We start from the raw sequence: 16,238 nt of genomic DNA on the forward strand, positions 1-16,238 counted from the left end.
CCTAACTGTGGATATTTAGTGGGTGCTCAACAGAGGACAAAGAGTGGCCAGGCCCGGGGGGGGGGTGGGGGAAGGGGCAGGAAAGGAGGGTGGGGACAGTTTTTAGCTGGCTTTCTTCGGCTTCAGGGGAAGACATTCGTTTGCTGGGTCGCGGAGCTGCTGCGGTGGAGAGAAGGGATTTTTCACCATCACCCAGACAGAGCTGCTGCTTCTTCTCCTTCTTCCCTCTTTGTTGGTGGCCTCACACCCCCTGCCCTGCCGGGACGTGCAGCAGTGCCAGGCACCGCTGCAGAGCTGCTGATACACCTCATCCACCAGCCCAGGATCTCAGCTCGTCCCTGCTGTTCCAGCTGAGTGTTCCTCGGAGCCCCGCAGGAGCACCAGGACTGCCCGCCCGAGGGGGGTTTGTGAAAACAAAGCCTTTCCTCCATCCCGCCTCAGCCGAGAAGGCTGTCTCGGGCTCCCTGGTTCTGTTTTCTGGTTATTGCTGTAGTTATTGTTGTTTGTTTGCCTGGTTATACTAGTAAAGAACTGTTATTCCTATCCCCAGATCTCTGCCTAAGGGGCACTTGATTTCAAAATTATAATAATTCGGAGGGAAGGGGTCTACATTCTTTCATCCCAAGGGAGGCTCCTGCTCTCCCTAGCAGACACCTGTCTTCTAGAAACAAGACAGATTTTGGCCACCCAACTTGGGGCACTGAGAGAAAAAGGGAAAAAAAAAAAAAAAAAAAGAATAACAGTTCTTAAATAACCTAACTTTTGTGTGCTGGATTTAGTAACCTTGTTAGGTAGAACCATGTTGTTTAGCTTACACAGGTTCGGGGGGCATGTGGTCACAGCTATATTTCTCCCATTTGCTGCACCTTACCTAAATATGGGTCCTATAACTAAGGCTACTGTGGCTATTATCCAGCTTGTTTTGTGGGTTGATAAGGTGAGGAATTCATGGATGTTTAACGTCCTCTGGACAGCGGGCTCATGGATTCAGAGTTTTCACACACTAACTGGATGTTTTTCAGGTTACTTTAATAATGGTACCTACTGGGAGAAAAAGACAGCTGGGGAAATTTTCTCCCAACCTTTCACCCAGTTCCTTGGGCCTACCCCACCAGTTTTCGAAGGGTTAAATTTTTTCTGAATGCTAATGACATCATACAGTGGCTGATGTTGCTGATAGGCCTGTTCTACTTAGCCTTCAGTGACAAAGGGAAAGAGACGGGACTCTACTCCAGAGCCTGGCACAGCCCCAGAGACAGGGAGTGCTACTCCAGAGCCTGGCACAGCCCCAGAGACAGGGAGTGCTGCTCCAGAGCCTGGCACAGCCCCAGAGACAGGGAGTGCTGCTCCAGAACCTGGCACAGCCCCAGAGACAGGGGGTGCTGCTCCAGAGCCTGCCCCTGCCCCACAGCCCACCTCAGAAATGAACCACCCAGAGTGGGTGGGGGTTCTGGTGAAGGAGATACTTGAGATGCTAAAGGAGTGCATTTCCTCAGCTGCTGAGAAACCCTCCCCCTGCCTCGAAGAAGGAGAGTCTGATGGTGCTGCAGTGGAACCCACAGAAGTTACAACCATCCAGGTTCCAACTGAACCACAAGGGCAGTCACAGCCAGCAGCTGTTGCCCCTGTGAAAACGAGGAAGTCTAAGATGAAATCACAGCACCCTGTTGATAAGGATAAGAAAGGAGGGCCCTCACAACCCACAGGGGAGCCAGAAGTTGAAATCATTACAGAGTCTCTGACATATGACAGTCTCCGTAACTTGCAAAAAGACATTGTGAGGCGGGGGCTTGTGCCTGATACAACCTGGTTACTTTGGGTCTGGGACCTTATGGGTACAGGTGTGCAGCTGGATGGTGGTGAGGCAAGGAATGTGGGACCCTTGGCCCAGGACTCAGGTGTGAATCAGATATTCGTCAGGGAGCCAGGGCCCCTTTCCCTCTGGGAGCGGCTTTTGATGAGTGTAAGAGAGAGGTTTGTCCACAGAGAGAGAATGGAAGAGCACTATTTTAGAAGGGACTGGAAAACCATTGAGGAAGGGATCCAACAGCTGAGAGAAGTGGTGATATTAGAGGTCCTTTTTGGAAGGGGTGGACAGCATGATAATGACCCCGACAAAGTCAGGTGCACTGGGCAGATGTTGTGGAGTCTGGCAAATCTAGGGCCACGTGAATACACCACTTTCCTTGTGACGATTAATGCCGATAACAGCCGAGAGACGGTGGGTTCTGTCACCACCAGGCTTAGAAATTTTGAGAGTATGGTCCATGGCCTGCAGCAGTCTTGGATTTCCGCTGTGATTAAGGAACTCAAAGAGGAGATGAGGGAAATTAGGGAAGAGATGAGGAAGAGCAGTTCCCATATGGCACCAGTGCGGGTCACAAGCCAAAACTCCAAGCCCAGTGTCCCCCAGCTAGAGAGACAGGGTACACCTCACGAACTGAGCTGTGGTTCTTTCTACATGACCATGGGGAAGACATGGGAAAGTGGGATGGGAAACTCACTTCTGCCCTGGCAGCACGAGTGCGTCAACTCAGGGAGGGAACCATTAACCCGACCCGAAAGGTTCCACTAAAGTGAAGGTAGCCTCAACCTCCCGTGACCAAACTGCCAGATATTACAGAAAAGAAGATGATCCCCTTGAAGGAATCTCTAGTGTGTATGCCTAGGGAGGAGAGGATGACCAGTGCTAGAGGGGCCCTGCCTCTAGCCAGGAAGAGGCACGGGAAAACCGTGTCTTTTGGACGGTGTGGATCCAACGGCCTGGCACATCAGAGCCACAAAAATATGAAGCATTAGTTGATACTGGTGCACAGTGTACCCTAATGCCATCAGGACATGTGGGGGCAGAACCTGTTTCCATTGCTGGGGTGACAGGGGGATCGCAGCAGTTGACTCTGTTGGAAGCCGAGGTGAGCCTGACTGGGAAAGAGTGGCAGAAACATCCCATTGTGACTGGCCTAGAGGCCCCGTGTATTCTGGGCATGGACTTCCTTCGAAATGGCTATTACAAAGACCCAAAGGGACTCAGGTGGGCTTTTGGAATAGCTGCTGTGGAGGCAGAGGACATTAAGCAATTGAACACCTTACCTGGACTATCAGAGAACCCATCTGCAGTAGGACTCCTGAAAGTGGAAGAACAGCAAGTACCAATTGCCACCTCGACGGTGCACCGTCGACAGTATAAGATGAATCGAGATGCTGTGATCCCCATCCACAAGATGACCCGAGAGCTGAAGAGCCAAGGGGTGGTCAGCAAAACCTACTCACCCTTCAACAGCCCCATCTGGCCTGTGCGCAAGTCTGACAGAGAATGGAGATTGACTGTGGACTATCGTGCATTGAATGAAGTGACTCCACTGCTGAGCGCTGCCGTGCCGGGACATGCTGGAGCTCCAGTACGAGCTGGAGTCCAAGGCAGAAAAGTGGTACTCCACTATTGACATTGCCAATGCATTTTTCTCCATTCCCCTGGCAGCAGAATGCAGGCCTCAGTTTGCCTTCACATGGAGGGGAGTGCAGTACACCTGGAACCGACTGCCCCAGGGGTGGAAGCACAGCCCCACCATCTGCCATGGACTGATCCAAGGCAAGCGCTACGTGTTCACAATGGTAGAAGCCATTGGATGGTTGGAAACCTACCCTGTGCCTCATGCCACTGCCCGGAACACCATCCTGAGACTCAAAAAGCCGGTCCTTTGGAGGCATGGCACCCCTGAGAGGACTGAGTCAGACAATGGGACTCATTTCAAGAACAGCCTTATAAACAACTGGGCTAGGGAACATGGCATTGAGTGGGTATACTATATCCCCTATCATGCACCTGCTGCTGGAAAAGTTGAACGGAGCAATGGCCTGCTTAAAACCAGCTTGAAGGCACTGGGTGGGGGAACTTTCAAGAACTAGGAGATGAACTTAGCAAAAGCCACATGATTGGTGAACACCCGAAGTTCCACTAACCGAGCAGGCCCTGCCCACTCTGAGCCCTTTAGAACGACAGATGGAGATAAGGTTCCAGTGGTACATATGAGAGGTATGCTGGGAAAAACTGTTTGGGTTAATTCTGCCTCCAGCAAAGACAGTCCAATCCGTGGGGTTGTCTTTGCTCAGGGACCAGGTTGCACTTGGTGGGTGATGCAAAAAGATGGAGAGACCCGGTGCATACCCCAAGAGACCTGGTTTTAGGGTGAACTACCCATGACACTGTGCTTGTATCTGTATGTACATATGTATATAGTTAAAGTAGTATGTGTTCATGTATAATTTAAAGGTTTAATATTTGATGCAACATTTTGGTATGGGAAAAAATTCGGGGTGGATAGTGTTGAGGGTTAGGTGTCTTTTTTTTTTTTGTTTTGTTGTTCTGGCCTGCCCGTGGAATTTTTACCCATTAGCTGCGGAGACAACCTAACTGTGGATATTTAGTGGGTGCTCAACAGAGGACAAAGAGTGGCCAGGCCCGGGGGGGTGGGGGAAGGGGCAGGAAAGGAGGGTGGGGACAGTTTTTGGCTGGCTTTCTTCGGCTTCAGGGGAAGACATTCGTTTTCTGGGTCGCGGAGCTGTTGCAGTGGGGAGAAGGGAATTTCGCCATCACCCAGACAGAGCTGCTTCTTCTTCTTCTCCCCTCTTTGTTGGTGGCCTCACACCCCCTGCCCTGCCGGGACGTGCAGCAGTGCCAGGCACCGCTGCAGAGCTGCTGATACACCTCATCCACCAGCCCAGGATCTCAGCTCGTCCCTGCTGTTCCAGCCGACTGTTCCTCAGAGCCCTGAAGGAGCACCGGGACTGCCCGCCCGAGGGGGGTTTGTGAAAACAAAGCCTCTCCTCCATCCCGTCTCAGCCGAGAAGGCTGTCTCGGGCTCCCTGGTTCTGTTTTCTGGTTATTGCTGTAGTTATTGTTGTTTGTTTGCCTGGTTATACTAGTAAAGAACTGTTATTCCTATCCCCAGATCTCTGCCTAAGGGGCACTTGATTTCAAAATTATAATAATTCGGAGGGAAGGGGTCTACATTCTTTCATCCCAAGGGAGGCTCCTGCTCTCCCTAGCAGACACCTGTCTTCTAGAACCAAGACATTCACCCAGCATTATTGACAATATTACCCAGTATATTCAACAGTATTTATGCTAAAGGAAAGGTATAAACATAATGTGACAATTATGTTTACTTGTTAATTTTTATTAGTTTGGTAAAAGAAGTACTTCTAATAGTCTGTTTTCCATTTTTGACATGTGTCTATTGGTTCATTACGTGATTTTACAGTTTCCATTAATGAATCAAAATAAAAATCTAAGCAATATTATAAATGTAGTAAGCAACCATCTGCTTTGCCTTAATTACCAAGAAATTTAAATGCATCTGTGTAAGCCTCTTTTGAATATCAATATTCTCATTTCTCTCTGAAATATCACTATGGAAAAACAGGTCAGATAAGACAATTCTGCCCAACAATAGAAGGTATGGATGAAGTCCAGCTGTCCTTTTTCTCATGATAACTGTTGCAAGGAAACAAGCAACTGTACTATATATGTGGATTAGTGCTTCAAAGAAACAATGAAATCAAGTTTTACATACTGTCACATTCAAATTATTTTCACTGAATGTCCTCAAATTACAAGTTTCAGGTCAGTGACTGTATTTGGCCCCAGTCAAGCTGAACTCAAACCTTTTTGCTCACTGAAGACATCAACATTCAGATTTTTTGCAAATATTGTATTTTCTCTCTAGGTGTCTTTCATTATCATCATCATTCATAAGTATTTAGCTGCATTTCTACAGATTTGTTTTCACAACCAGTAACCAGGCCAACCAAAATGCATGAGAAAAGAGAATATTTTAAATATTCAACTATTTATTAAAAAAATTAACCAAGGCAAAAATTCCCGCATACAAACCTCAAATTTAAAAAAGCAACTTTTCCAAAGGAGAGTAGTCTTTACAAAAATTCTCAAAGTAAACAGGGAGAAAAAGTACAGCTTCAGCACTATGTTTCAAAATTCAAAAACTATTTTCAGGCATTTTGGAACACAGAAATTACACATATTGGGACATCACCAAACACAGCAGAAAACCCATTAAAACCACACATTCTATGTCACTTCTCAATCAATACCTTTAAGACACTACCACAATTTGTATTAATTCCAAGGAAACAAATAAGCTTTAAACAATGAAAGGCATGTAAATAAAGCAACACAAAGGAGAAGTCCTCACAATACAAAATGTTAGAGAATAAGAAAAGGTGTTACACTAAGATGGTTATTGTATTTGCATTGAGTGTTTTTACCCTGTTCCTCCCCCCTGGGCTTGTGGTGTGTTAGTTCATTCCCCTCGCCCCTCTCCTTCGCTTGTCTCCCATTGGTTGTAGTCTTGCTCTCCCCCTCCTCTTTCCCCTCAGTTTAAAAATCCCCACCATCTCTATCTCTCCCTCTTTTCCCTCTGGAATTTGTTCCAAGAATAAACTGTGGACTGCGTCCCAGAGGAAAAAGCCTTCTTGTCTTTTACCTTGTCCTTGTTGAATCTCCTTCCCCGCAGTGGACTTTCGGAGCTAGCCAGGTGAACCCCAGGGCAGGGGACAGGAGGTTTACAACAGCTGGAACACACGTGGGGGCTTTCCACAAGGACCAAAGACCCCACACAGCAGCTGGAGATCCGTGTGTGGATTGTACAAGCTTTGGACTGTCAGCTACCTTTGTAGCAGTGAGTTGCTTTTTGCACAGCTGCTCCTACAAGGGCAGGATTGGCAGCCTTTCCTAAGCCCAGGGACGGTTGGTCCCAGGACATTAAGGACATTAAGGACTTCCTACACACAGCTTCCCGAGCCAGCCAAGGTCCTAGGAAGGGGTGAGTATCTCCCACGAGTGTTAGTGGGGACCCCAAGGTGACCCCTGGTTAGTGGGGTCTTGGACGCTGCACGGGGAGTGGGTGGCAAACTGGTTTTTCGGCTGTGCTGCATAGTGTGGACATGATTTTCTGAGCCTAAGAGAGTTTCAGCGTGTCAGTGGCTGATCTCTTTCCCAAGGGAAAGTCTTTTAGGAAACTTCTCTCTCAAGGACTGTTTTCTCTAAATAGGTATTGGTTCTCAAAACAATGTTGTACAGATGTTCTGAGTGTTTTTTTCTCTTGTCCCACCAATGGGATGAGAGAGGTGGTTCCTTTCACCAGTCATGTTAACCTGTATCATAACACCTTATAAAAGGGGCTGAAAACCCCGAAATAAAGGCTTTTGCCTCCTTGGGATCGAAAAACCTCAGCTGTTGTGACTGAACCCATTGCTTCTATGTCGTATCCTCTAGCTGTGAGGTGTTTTTTCGGCTCAGCCACGTGGCAAGCTGTGGTTTTTCGGTTCCAGCCACACGGCAACTGCGGGCAGCAGCATCCACAAGCTGCAGTTTTTGGCTGCATGGAGTGGCAGTGCAGCTCCGGAGCAGCCGTGTACTGCAGTTTTCAGCAGGCACCAGCCACGTGATATCAGCTCCACCACACGGTTCCGGTCACATTTTTGGTGGGTGCCAGCCATGCGGTCTCAGCTCCACCATGCAGCTCTGGCCTTCCAGGGCTGGCTGTGGAGTTTTTGCTGTAAAGGAAGGTAGATTAAGTGTGCAGATAGCTTTTAACATCAGAATGGGCTCTCAGCTTTCTGCTCAACCAAAGAGTTTGTATTCCCAAGTTTGGGAAATTTTAGGTGATGGGAATGTTAAGATTTCTAGGACACAGTTAAAGCGGTTTGTTTGTTGGCTGTCTCTCCACTTTCCCCAGTTCACCCTGCAAGATGTAGATTCTGTCTCTTCTTGGGACAGAATCAGAAACCTATTAATTCTTAAAGTAGAATGGGGAGATAAAATTGCTTCTAAGTTTCTCCCGTTCTTTCTTTTAATTCATAGAGGACTGGTTAACAGGGAAGTGAAGGGACAGTCACAGCAGATTCCTCCAGTTTCCCCTACCCCTTCTCCCAAACCCTCTGCCCCTGAGCTGAAGGTGATGCATGGGGCATCCTGAGAGACGCAGGACACCCGGTGCAGCCGCTGTCGTCCTGGCTCCCTGCCTCCCATCCAGCACCCCGCCTCTAGCAGTTGTGTGCAGACTGACAGAGACACTTCCCTGCACCCCTTTACCCCAGTTGTTACTCCTCAGTTTTGGCATTCTGTTAGCTTTAAACATGATGACCTCCTCTATCCCTGAAGCAGTGACCGTGTGGCTAGGGTCCAAGATGGCGCTGGCCACATGGTGGACCCTCCATCCTACCTTTCTTCTTCCCACAATCCCTTTTACCCACCTGTCCCCTCCCCCAACCCATTCCTTCCCTCGGACATCCCTCCCTCCTCCACCATGTTCCCGCCCTGCATGTCATCTGTCAACCCCACCCCCCGGTGTTGCAACCCTGGTTCCCATGCTCCTCCACCCTGTTTCCATGGTGCGGGGGGTGGGTTCTCCTGCAGTTCCCAGGGTGGAGGCAGTGGTGGGAGTGGGTCCTCTCCCTGTTCCCACCCGGGAGGGGGGTGCCCCCACCCTGTTCACATGGTGCAGGGGGTGAACCCCCACCCAGCTCCCAGGGGGCTAGGGCTGGGCCTCTCCCCGGACCTGGTGGAGGGAGTGGGTTGCCTTCTGGCTCCCAAGGCAGGGGAGATGGTCCCCTGCCCAGTACCTGTGGGGGTGGGGGCAGCAGGGGGCCCCAGGGGATGGGAACCCTGGGGGTGGGGACCCTGGAGATCAGGAAGAGGAAGCCATACCCTCAGCTGCTCCTGTCATATATATTGTTAAGGGCAAATAGATGCTACCAGCCTTTCTCCTACCAAAGCATAAAAGAGATCTGTAAGGCCCAAAGGGAGTTTGGCTGAAGTAGTGAGATCTTTAAGGGAATGATGAGAGCTACCTTAACATCCAGTGAGTTAGTTCCGGCCAATCTCCGAGATCTCCTCCGGTGTCTCCTAACCCCCTCAGAGTTCGATCTTTGGGAAAGCACGTGGAAGAGATCTTTAAAAGGGCTCCTGGTTGACCTTAAGCAAAGCCCCCAGGATGCAATAGGTGCACACGAAAATGATATCACATACAAACATCTGTGCGGTGAGAGGGAGTGGGCTAAACCCAAGGAGCAAGCTTGGGTGTTATCGAAGTCCGTTCTAGATAAGATCTGTGGAGTTGCAGAAAAGGTTTTTAAACAATTACCAATGGTTGAAACCCAGGGCAGTAATGTTAATATTAAACAGTATGCCTTAGAAAGTTTTTTGCAGTTTGTAAACTGGCTTCAAACATATATAGAGAGGCAAGTGGAAGGACCAGTGGCACAGGCAGAGCTAATTAAGGAGATGGCTCAGAGGAATGCTAATGAAGCCTGCTGCAGGGTGATCCTGGGACTGCCCATTGATCCTCCACCTACCACAGCACAGATGAACAAAGTGTGTACCAAGAAAGCAGAGCTGTTTGGTGTACAAGACAGGAAGCCAAGACTAGCAAACCTGAAGACTGCAGTAGTTATAACACCAGGAATGAAGAGGCAACCAATGTCATCAGAACAGCTTCAACATGTCATCTGCTTCCAGTGCAAAAGGCCAGAGACTGCCTCAGAGCCAGCACCAAAAGAAGAAGTACCAAAAGGAATCAGCAACCAACAAACAAAAACACTGAAACTAGAGCACAGTCCCGCTCAGCACAATGATATAAATGTAGTAAGCCCCACAGTGGGAAAAGCCTCTCTCTTAATTCATAAGGGGAAGGAAGGGAAGCAGGGCAGGGGACAGCAGGAAAAAAATTTTGGGGAATGTTTGCCTAACAAAGTTTGGCAGCCTCACAGGCAATTCAGACTTGTAACAGTAAAAGCCTTTCTTTTCAGGTCTATTCGTTGGACAGTCATTGGAGTGAACCTGTCAGATGATTCATGAGACGTGGCAGGACTGGATAATGAGTACTTTGTTACTGGGGACACAGTACATACACACCCATGGAGATTAAGGTGGCTCCCATAAAAATCAAGGGAGACATACCTCATTCTCTTGGCGTGTTGCCCTCAGCCACTCTTCTATTTTGCCAAGGGGCAAATCATTGCCCAGGCCATTCCTGTTCCAGCAGAGGTCCTAGTAAATGACAAAGCACCTGGTGTCTAGTGGGCAGAAGTGACAAGGACAAACCCATTATGGGATGCAACCTAACACATAGATCAGACCATCTCCATGTGGGATGGTTGATTGACACGGGGGCAGACATGACTTTCATACCTGAAAGGGTGTGGCCATCACACTGGGACTTGCAACCCGTGGCTGGAAAAATCCAAGGTGTACGAGGAGTGAAAATAGCAAAAGTCTAAGAGCATTATACAAATTGAGGGGCCAGATGGAAAATTGGCCAGTGTTCATCCATTTATCACCAACTACAAGTGCCCCCTGTGGGGGAGAGACACCATGTCCCAGTGGGGAGTCAAATTAGTTATCCTTGAGACTCCCCAGGATTTTTAGAAGCAGCTACTGTGGAGCACCCTACCCAAAAGTTAACGTGGCTGGATGGCACTCCAGTCTGGGCAAGTCAGTGGCCATTTAGTAAGGGTATGCTTAAGGTGCTCAAGGAGCTTGTGGAGGAATAATTGGCCAAAGGCCACATAGAAGAGACAACCATCCCTTGGAATTCCCCAGTCTTTGTAATAAAGAAGCCAGGGTAGGATAAGTGGCACCTCCTTCAGGATCTCTGAGAAATAAACAAAGTAATTGAGGACATGGGGTCACTCCAACCTGGTGTAAGAAACATTAATCTTAGATGTAAATTCCCTCATCTGTCTCACAACCGTCACAAGAACAGAGACTAAGAACCTGAAGACCCCAAGGGACTATGCACAGGGATTCTGGCCTGGTTGAGGTGGATGCTTTCCAAGTGATTGTTTGCAGGTGTGCTTGCTGTGTTGCCATAGTACACTGCCTTCATTCCTGCTGGTAAGCAGGGACTTGTAAGGAGTGATCTGTAAGGAGGTACCTTGTACATACTTCCCAAAGCAATGGGTCTTGTCACAATGGCCTGTGAATCTCCCCACCTCTTGGCCAACTGCCCCTCGCTTTGAAACAGACTATAAAAGTGACTTTTCTAAGTTACTTTCTTTGAGAGAGATCTCCCCACAGTCCTGTCTCATCCGCTGGTAGCTATAACCCACCCCCCTCTCTTTTCACTTTGCCTCTTTATTCCATCCCCCTCCCTTCTCTCTCTCTCATCTATCACATAACCCATGTTGCTGGCACTAAAAAAAGGTGCATTGTTGCTGTTGTGATTTAAACTGAAATCCTTTGGTGTCCTTTTTACACTCTGAAATCAAACAAACCTCTCACGACTCCCGCTTGTGTTAGTGAATCATGACACCTGGGATGCCTTCCCCAGTGATGCTCCCCCAAAACTGAAAATTGGCTGTCCTGGATGTCAAGGACTGTTTCTTCCAAATTCCCCTACACCTGGAAGACGTGCCTCGGTTTGCTTTCTCAGTTCCTACGATCAACTGGGAGGCCCCAGTGAAACGATACCACTAGAAGGTTTTGACTCAGGGAATGAAATGCAATCCCTCCATCTGCCAGTGATACATGGCTTCATTACTGTCCCCAGTGCGCGCCAAAAAAAGGAAAGCCATCATCTTAACACTACATGGATGATGTGCTTGTGTGCACCCCCGATGACACTATACTTGCATATATAACTTATATACTTATATCTGTATAACACACACTTGACCTAGTGGTTAAAGTTTTAACTTCTGCTGGATTCCAACTGCAGGAAGACAAAGTTCAAAGGATGCTATCTTGGAAGTACCTGGGCTTAGAGATCACTGTGCAGACCATTGTTCCATAGAAATTGGAAATGTTTAGTGATCCCAAAATCCTAGCAGATCTCTATTCCCCATGCGGGTCTTTGAATTAGGTCAGTCCCTGGCTGGGTCTCACCAATGAGGACCTACATCCCCTTCTCAATTTATTGAATGGGGAGAGAGAGCTGCTTTCTCCCAGGGAACTTACCCCAAACACAAAAGCTGCAATCAAAAAAGCACAAAGGGCTTTGACAGAGAGACAGGCTCATCCTTATCAGCCTGAGCTGCCTTTCAAATTCATTTTCCTGGGGAAACTACCACACTTACATGGGTTGATATTCCAGTGGATCCAAGGGCAGAGAGACTCACTCTAAACCATAGAGTGGGTCTTCGTCTCCCATCAATGATCCAAAACCATCACTAAGCCACGCGAGCTGATGGCTCAGCTGATCCAAAAGGCCAGGGTGAGGCCGTGGGAACTGGCTGGTTGTGACTTCGTGTGTATTCACCTCCCGGTCAAACTTTCTGAGGAGGTAAAGCACTCTCCTGAGAAATTGACCAAGGAGATGTTTGAGCACCTGCTTCAGAGCAGTGTTAACCTCCAGTTAGCTCTGGACAGCTACAGTGGACAAATACGTCTACACCCTGTCACACGAATTGTTTAATGAGGAATTCCACCTCATTCCTCATGAGAAAAGGAGCCGTAGGCACTTACAGTGTTCACTGATGCATTGGGACATCCCACAAGTCAGTGATGAGTTGGAGAAATCCCCAGACTCAGCATTGGGAAGCTGATGTTGAGTTTGTGGAGGGGTTGCCCCAGCTAGCTGAACTGGCTGCAGTTGTGAGAGCCTTTGAGAAGTTCTTGGAGCAAATAAATTTGGTCAATGACTCAGCCTATGTGGCGGGGGGTAGCGTGCAGGGCAGAACAGGCAGTTCTCAAGGACATCGAGAATGAGGATCTCTTCACGGTGCTCTCAAAACTAGTTTATTTAATTTCAATGCAAGAGCATCCATTCTATGTGATGCATGTGAGGTCGCATACCAATTTTCCAGGCGAAATCACAGACGGGAACTCTAAAACAGACTCCTTTGCCACCCCAGCCGAAAGGGTACGTCTTCTAGACGTCTTCCAGCAGGCTAAGCTGAGCCACCAGAAATACCATCAGAATGTGCCAGGTCGGATCATTCAGTTCCAACTAACACAGAGTCAGGATCAAGCCATTGTGGCCACCTCTCCTAGTTTCCAGCTCCAGGCCATACCATCACTAGATGTCGGGGTTAACATCCGAGGCCTTGGGAGCTGTGAAGTGTGGCAGACAGACATCACACACAATACCCAATTTTGGTCGCCTCAAGTATGTCCACATGAGCATTGACATGTACTTGGATGCAGTTTATGCCTCTACCCACACAGGGGAAAGGGCTGTGCATGCGAAACAACACCTGGTGCAGGCCTTTTCAGTGCTGGGGATCCCTAGGGAAATTAAAACAGACAATGGCCCGGCATATACATCCAAGGAGTTTCTCGAGTTTCTCCAGCAGTAGGGAGTGGAGCATAAGACTGGTATTCCCCATTTCCCCACAGGTCAAGCTGTTATTGAGTGTACCCACCAGCCACTTAAACAAGTCCTGACCAGACAAAGCAGTGCAACACTGTGGATGTCACCACAACAAAAGCTCTGCAATGCCATGGTTATTATCAATTTCTTGAATTGTTCATTTGAAAACATGAGTTCCCCAGTGGTTCGGTACTTTAACAACAGTGATCAGTTTAAGTTGTTGCAGCTTCCACCAGTCTTAATTAGGGACCCAGAAACCTTACAGACCAAGGGCCCCGATGAACTTATTACCTGGGGGCACAGCTACGCATGTGTGTCCACCCCCACAGGCCCGCATTGGATACCCCAAAAGTGAATAAAGCCTTTAGTTCCCAAAAATCTAGCTCCAGCAGAAGGGGATGAAAAACAAGTGGCAGTTGCTTCCAAAAGAAGACATCGCCAGAAAAAGGGGGAGAAAACCTTCTTGACATCTGGTTACTTTCCGGCAGACACACACTGACTTTTAATATGTTTAAAAAATGTTCATTTTTGACTTTTAGAGAAAGCCTCTCTCCCACTCGACCTCATGATGAGCCCTATCCTAGTTGTCATCCTGTTCACATGGACTGGTTCAGTGAATTGTTCAAAGACTGGGGACTCACAGGGTGGTGTGTTCAATAGTTAAAACAATTCTGTTCTTTTTCGTTGTTTCGTTCCTAATAGGGTTTGTGTTTGGGATTATATGTTGCTTGACTTTAAAAGCCCTCAGCAGTTTAATCCCTGCTACCTCAGAAGTCAACCACATGGAATTAACAGACCAAGAGCAATCCAACTGGTCCACCAATCATGAGTGGTGGACAAATTCATGTTCTGAATCAGAATAAGCTTGATGCCCTTCTTTTAACTTTATATAATTAAAAAAGGGGAGATGTCGTATTGCACTAAGATGGTTATTGTATTTGCATTGAGTGTTTTTTCCCTGTTCCTCCCCCCTGGGCTTGTGGTGTGTTAGTTCATTCCCCTCGCCCCTCTCCTTCGCTTGTCTCCCATTGGTTGTAGTCTTGCTCTCCCCCTCCTCTTTCCCCTCAGTTTAAAAATCCCCACCATCTCTATCTCTCCCTCTTTTCCCTCTGGAATTTGTTCCAAACTGTGGACTGCGTCCCAGAGGAAAAAGCCTTCTTGTCTTTTACCTTGTCCTTGTTGAATCTCCTTCCCCGCAGTGGACTTTCGGAGCTAGCCAGGTGAACCCCAGGGCAGGGGACAGGAGGTTTATGACAGGTGGCAATGCAAAAAAAGTAAACACTGAAACACTGAAAATTTCAGAACACTGAAAATATCTAGATTATCTATATTGCCTAGAGTATGGGCATGAGAATCAGAACTGCATTCTTACCTAGGTAATAAAATAGGTATCAGAAGCCAACTGAAGCAAAATGTGTACTTTCATCATTCAGAATACCCACAATAATTTTAACACACAAAACCATACACCTATATGTCCACCATACCCCTTAACTATGATTCTTCTCTTAATTATCAACTAAAACAGTCTACACAGAATGACCAGAAAAAAATTTTAAAGCCCTGAACTGGAAACAAAGGACAACAAAGGGAATGAAAGCAAGCAGAGAAACTGAAGAAGGAACTGCTAGATACAGTAAAATGTTACTGCAATATTTATCTTAGCTAGTTTAGGGCTGTATTATGAAAGGCTTTCAAACAAAGACAAGAAAGGTTAGATTGTCATTTGAAATGAAAGTCAGTGACAGAACCTTCACTCTTCTGTTCCATTCACCTTTCCAGGTGAATGAAAGAGAGCAAATTTGGTTCTGTTTGCATTAAAAACATGGACAGAGTCAAAACTAGACAAGAGGATGCAAGGGGACTTTTTGTCTCCATGGATAAATCTCTAGGAAGTCAGAGGTTCAAGATTTAGAAACAACTGGAACATGCTAAATAATTGCCTGATGTTATTAATGGGATAAGGAAGGGGAAAGGAGGAGACTCAGACTCAGTTTTAACTACACGTAGTTCAGCATAGTAACTGAATGTTTAGAAGACCCAAGGTACCTTCTCAAATACAAGCCAATGACAAAGTAGTAGTTTATGCAGATAAAACTACCTAGGAACAGGAAGAAGCAACAGATGGCCAAATATCACCTTGAAAACCAGTGACAGAATGGGAAGCATAGAATTATCTACTTTCACTACATTAGTTCTTTATATATAATGGGATTATACAGGTAATGTCCAACTTCCAGTCAGCAAAGGGTAATTCAGAAGTCAACAATAATTGTTGATTATCAATTGTTGATTAACAATAATCTCAAGAAAGAGCATTGTGGTCGTGCTGCAAATTGTACACCTTCCCAAAATCTTGGCATGTCAGTTGCCAGAAGCCTAAAGCTGTTTGAGACTTCTGACAGAACCGTACAGGCAATCAATTAAAGGGAGCAAAGCATAACTGTGATTATAAGCTTTTTAGTATAGAAAAACATGGACAGATTTTTTTTCATTCTATCTCCTTTTGATAAGGTATTTTAAACCTTTACTTAAATACTGGTTGTATTAAAGTCGTTCCCCTGCATAGCACTGCTGATCTTAAAGGGTAAGAAAGCCTATTTAAAGACTGGAGTGCATTATTGTTGGAGGTTTGGGATTTCCTTTTATTTTTCCTTTTTCTCTCAGGGAATTTTCTCCCATCTGTTGCCTAAGAGATGATAACTGGTACTTAAAAGAAACGAAGTGGCCAAGGTGGGGGGAAGGGTGAAGCTGTACTCTCCTAGCTGAAGCACATTGTTTTGGAAGAGCAGATACCATGAGATTTTGGCGGGGGGTGGGGAGCGGGGGTTGGTTCAGCTCTTCTCTCTCTCACTTGCTCTTGGAATTGCTTTCAATTGCTCTCGGGATCAGAGCGGAGACAGCCTG

The 16,238-nt window shown here is 47.1% G+C and overlaps 1 protein-coding gene across 2 annotated transcripts; it reads left to right on the forward strand.

Annotated features, from left to right (window-relative positions):
• Positions 1 to 1,077: 1,077 nt before the first annotated feature.
• On the forward strand, positions 1,078 to 5,188 carry LOC148183747 (uncharacterized). Of its 2 annotated transcripts, none has more exons than XM_088059786.1 (2): positions 1,078 to 4,033; positions 4,671 to 5,188. In XM_088059786.1, the coding sequence occupies exon 1, from the start codon at positions 1,424 to 1,426 to the stop codon at positions 2,573 to 2,575; it is 1,152 nt and encodes a 383-aa protein (XP_087915912.1). In that variant the 5' UTR covers positions 1,078 to 1,423; the 3' UTR covers positions 2,576 to 4,033; positions 4,671 to 5,188. Both variants share the same exon structure in this region, with proteins under 2 accessions (XP_087915912.1, XP_087915913.1).
• The last annotated feature ends 11,050 nt before the right edge of the window (positions 5,189 to 16,238 follow it).

Source organism: Pseudopodoces humilis, chromosome 9, assembly GCF_049639895.1.
Source record: "Pseudopodoces humilis isolate 2021_Gansu_Grassland_sample_001 chromosome 9, ASM4963989v1, whole genome shotgun sequence".
NCBI lineage: Eukaryota > Metazoa > Chordata > Aves > Passeriformes > Paridae > Pseudopodoces > Pseudopodoces humilis.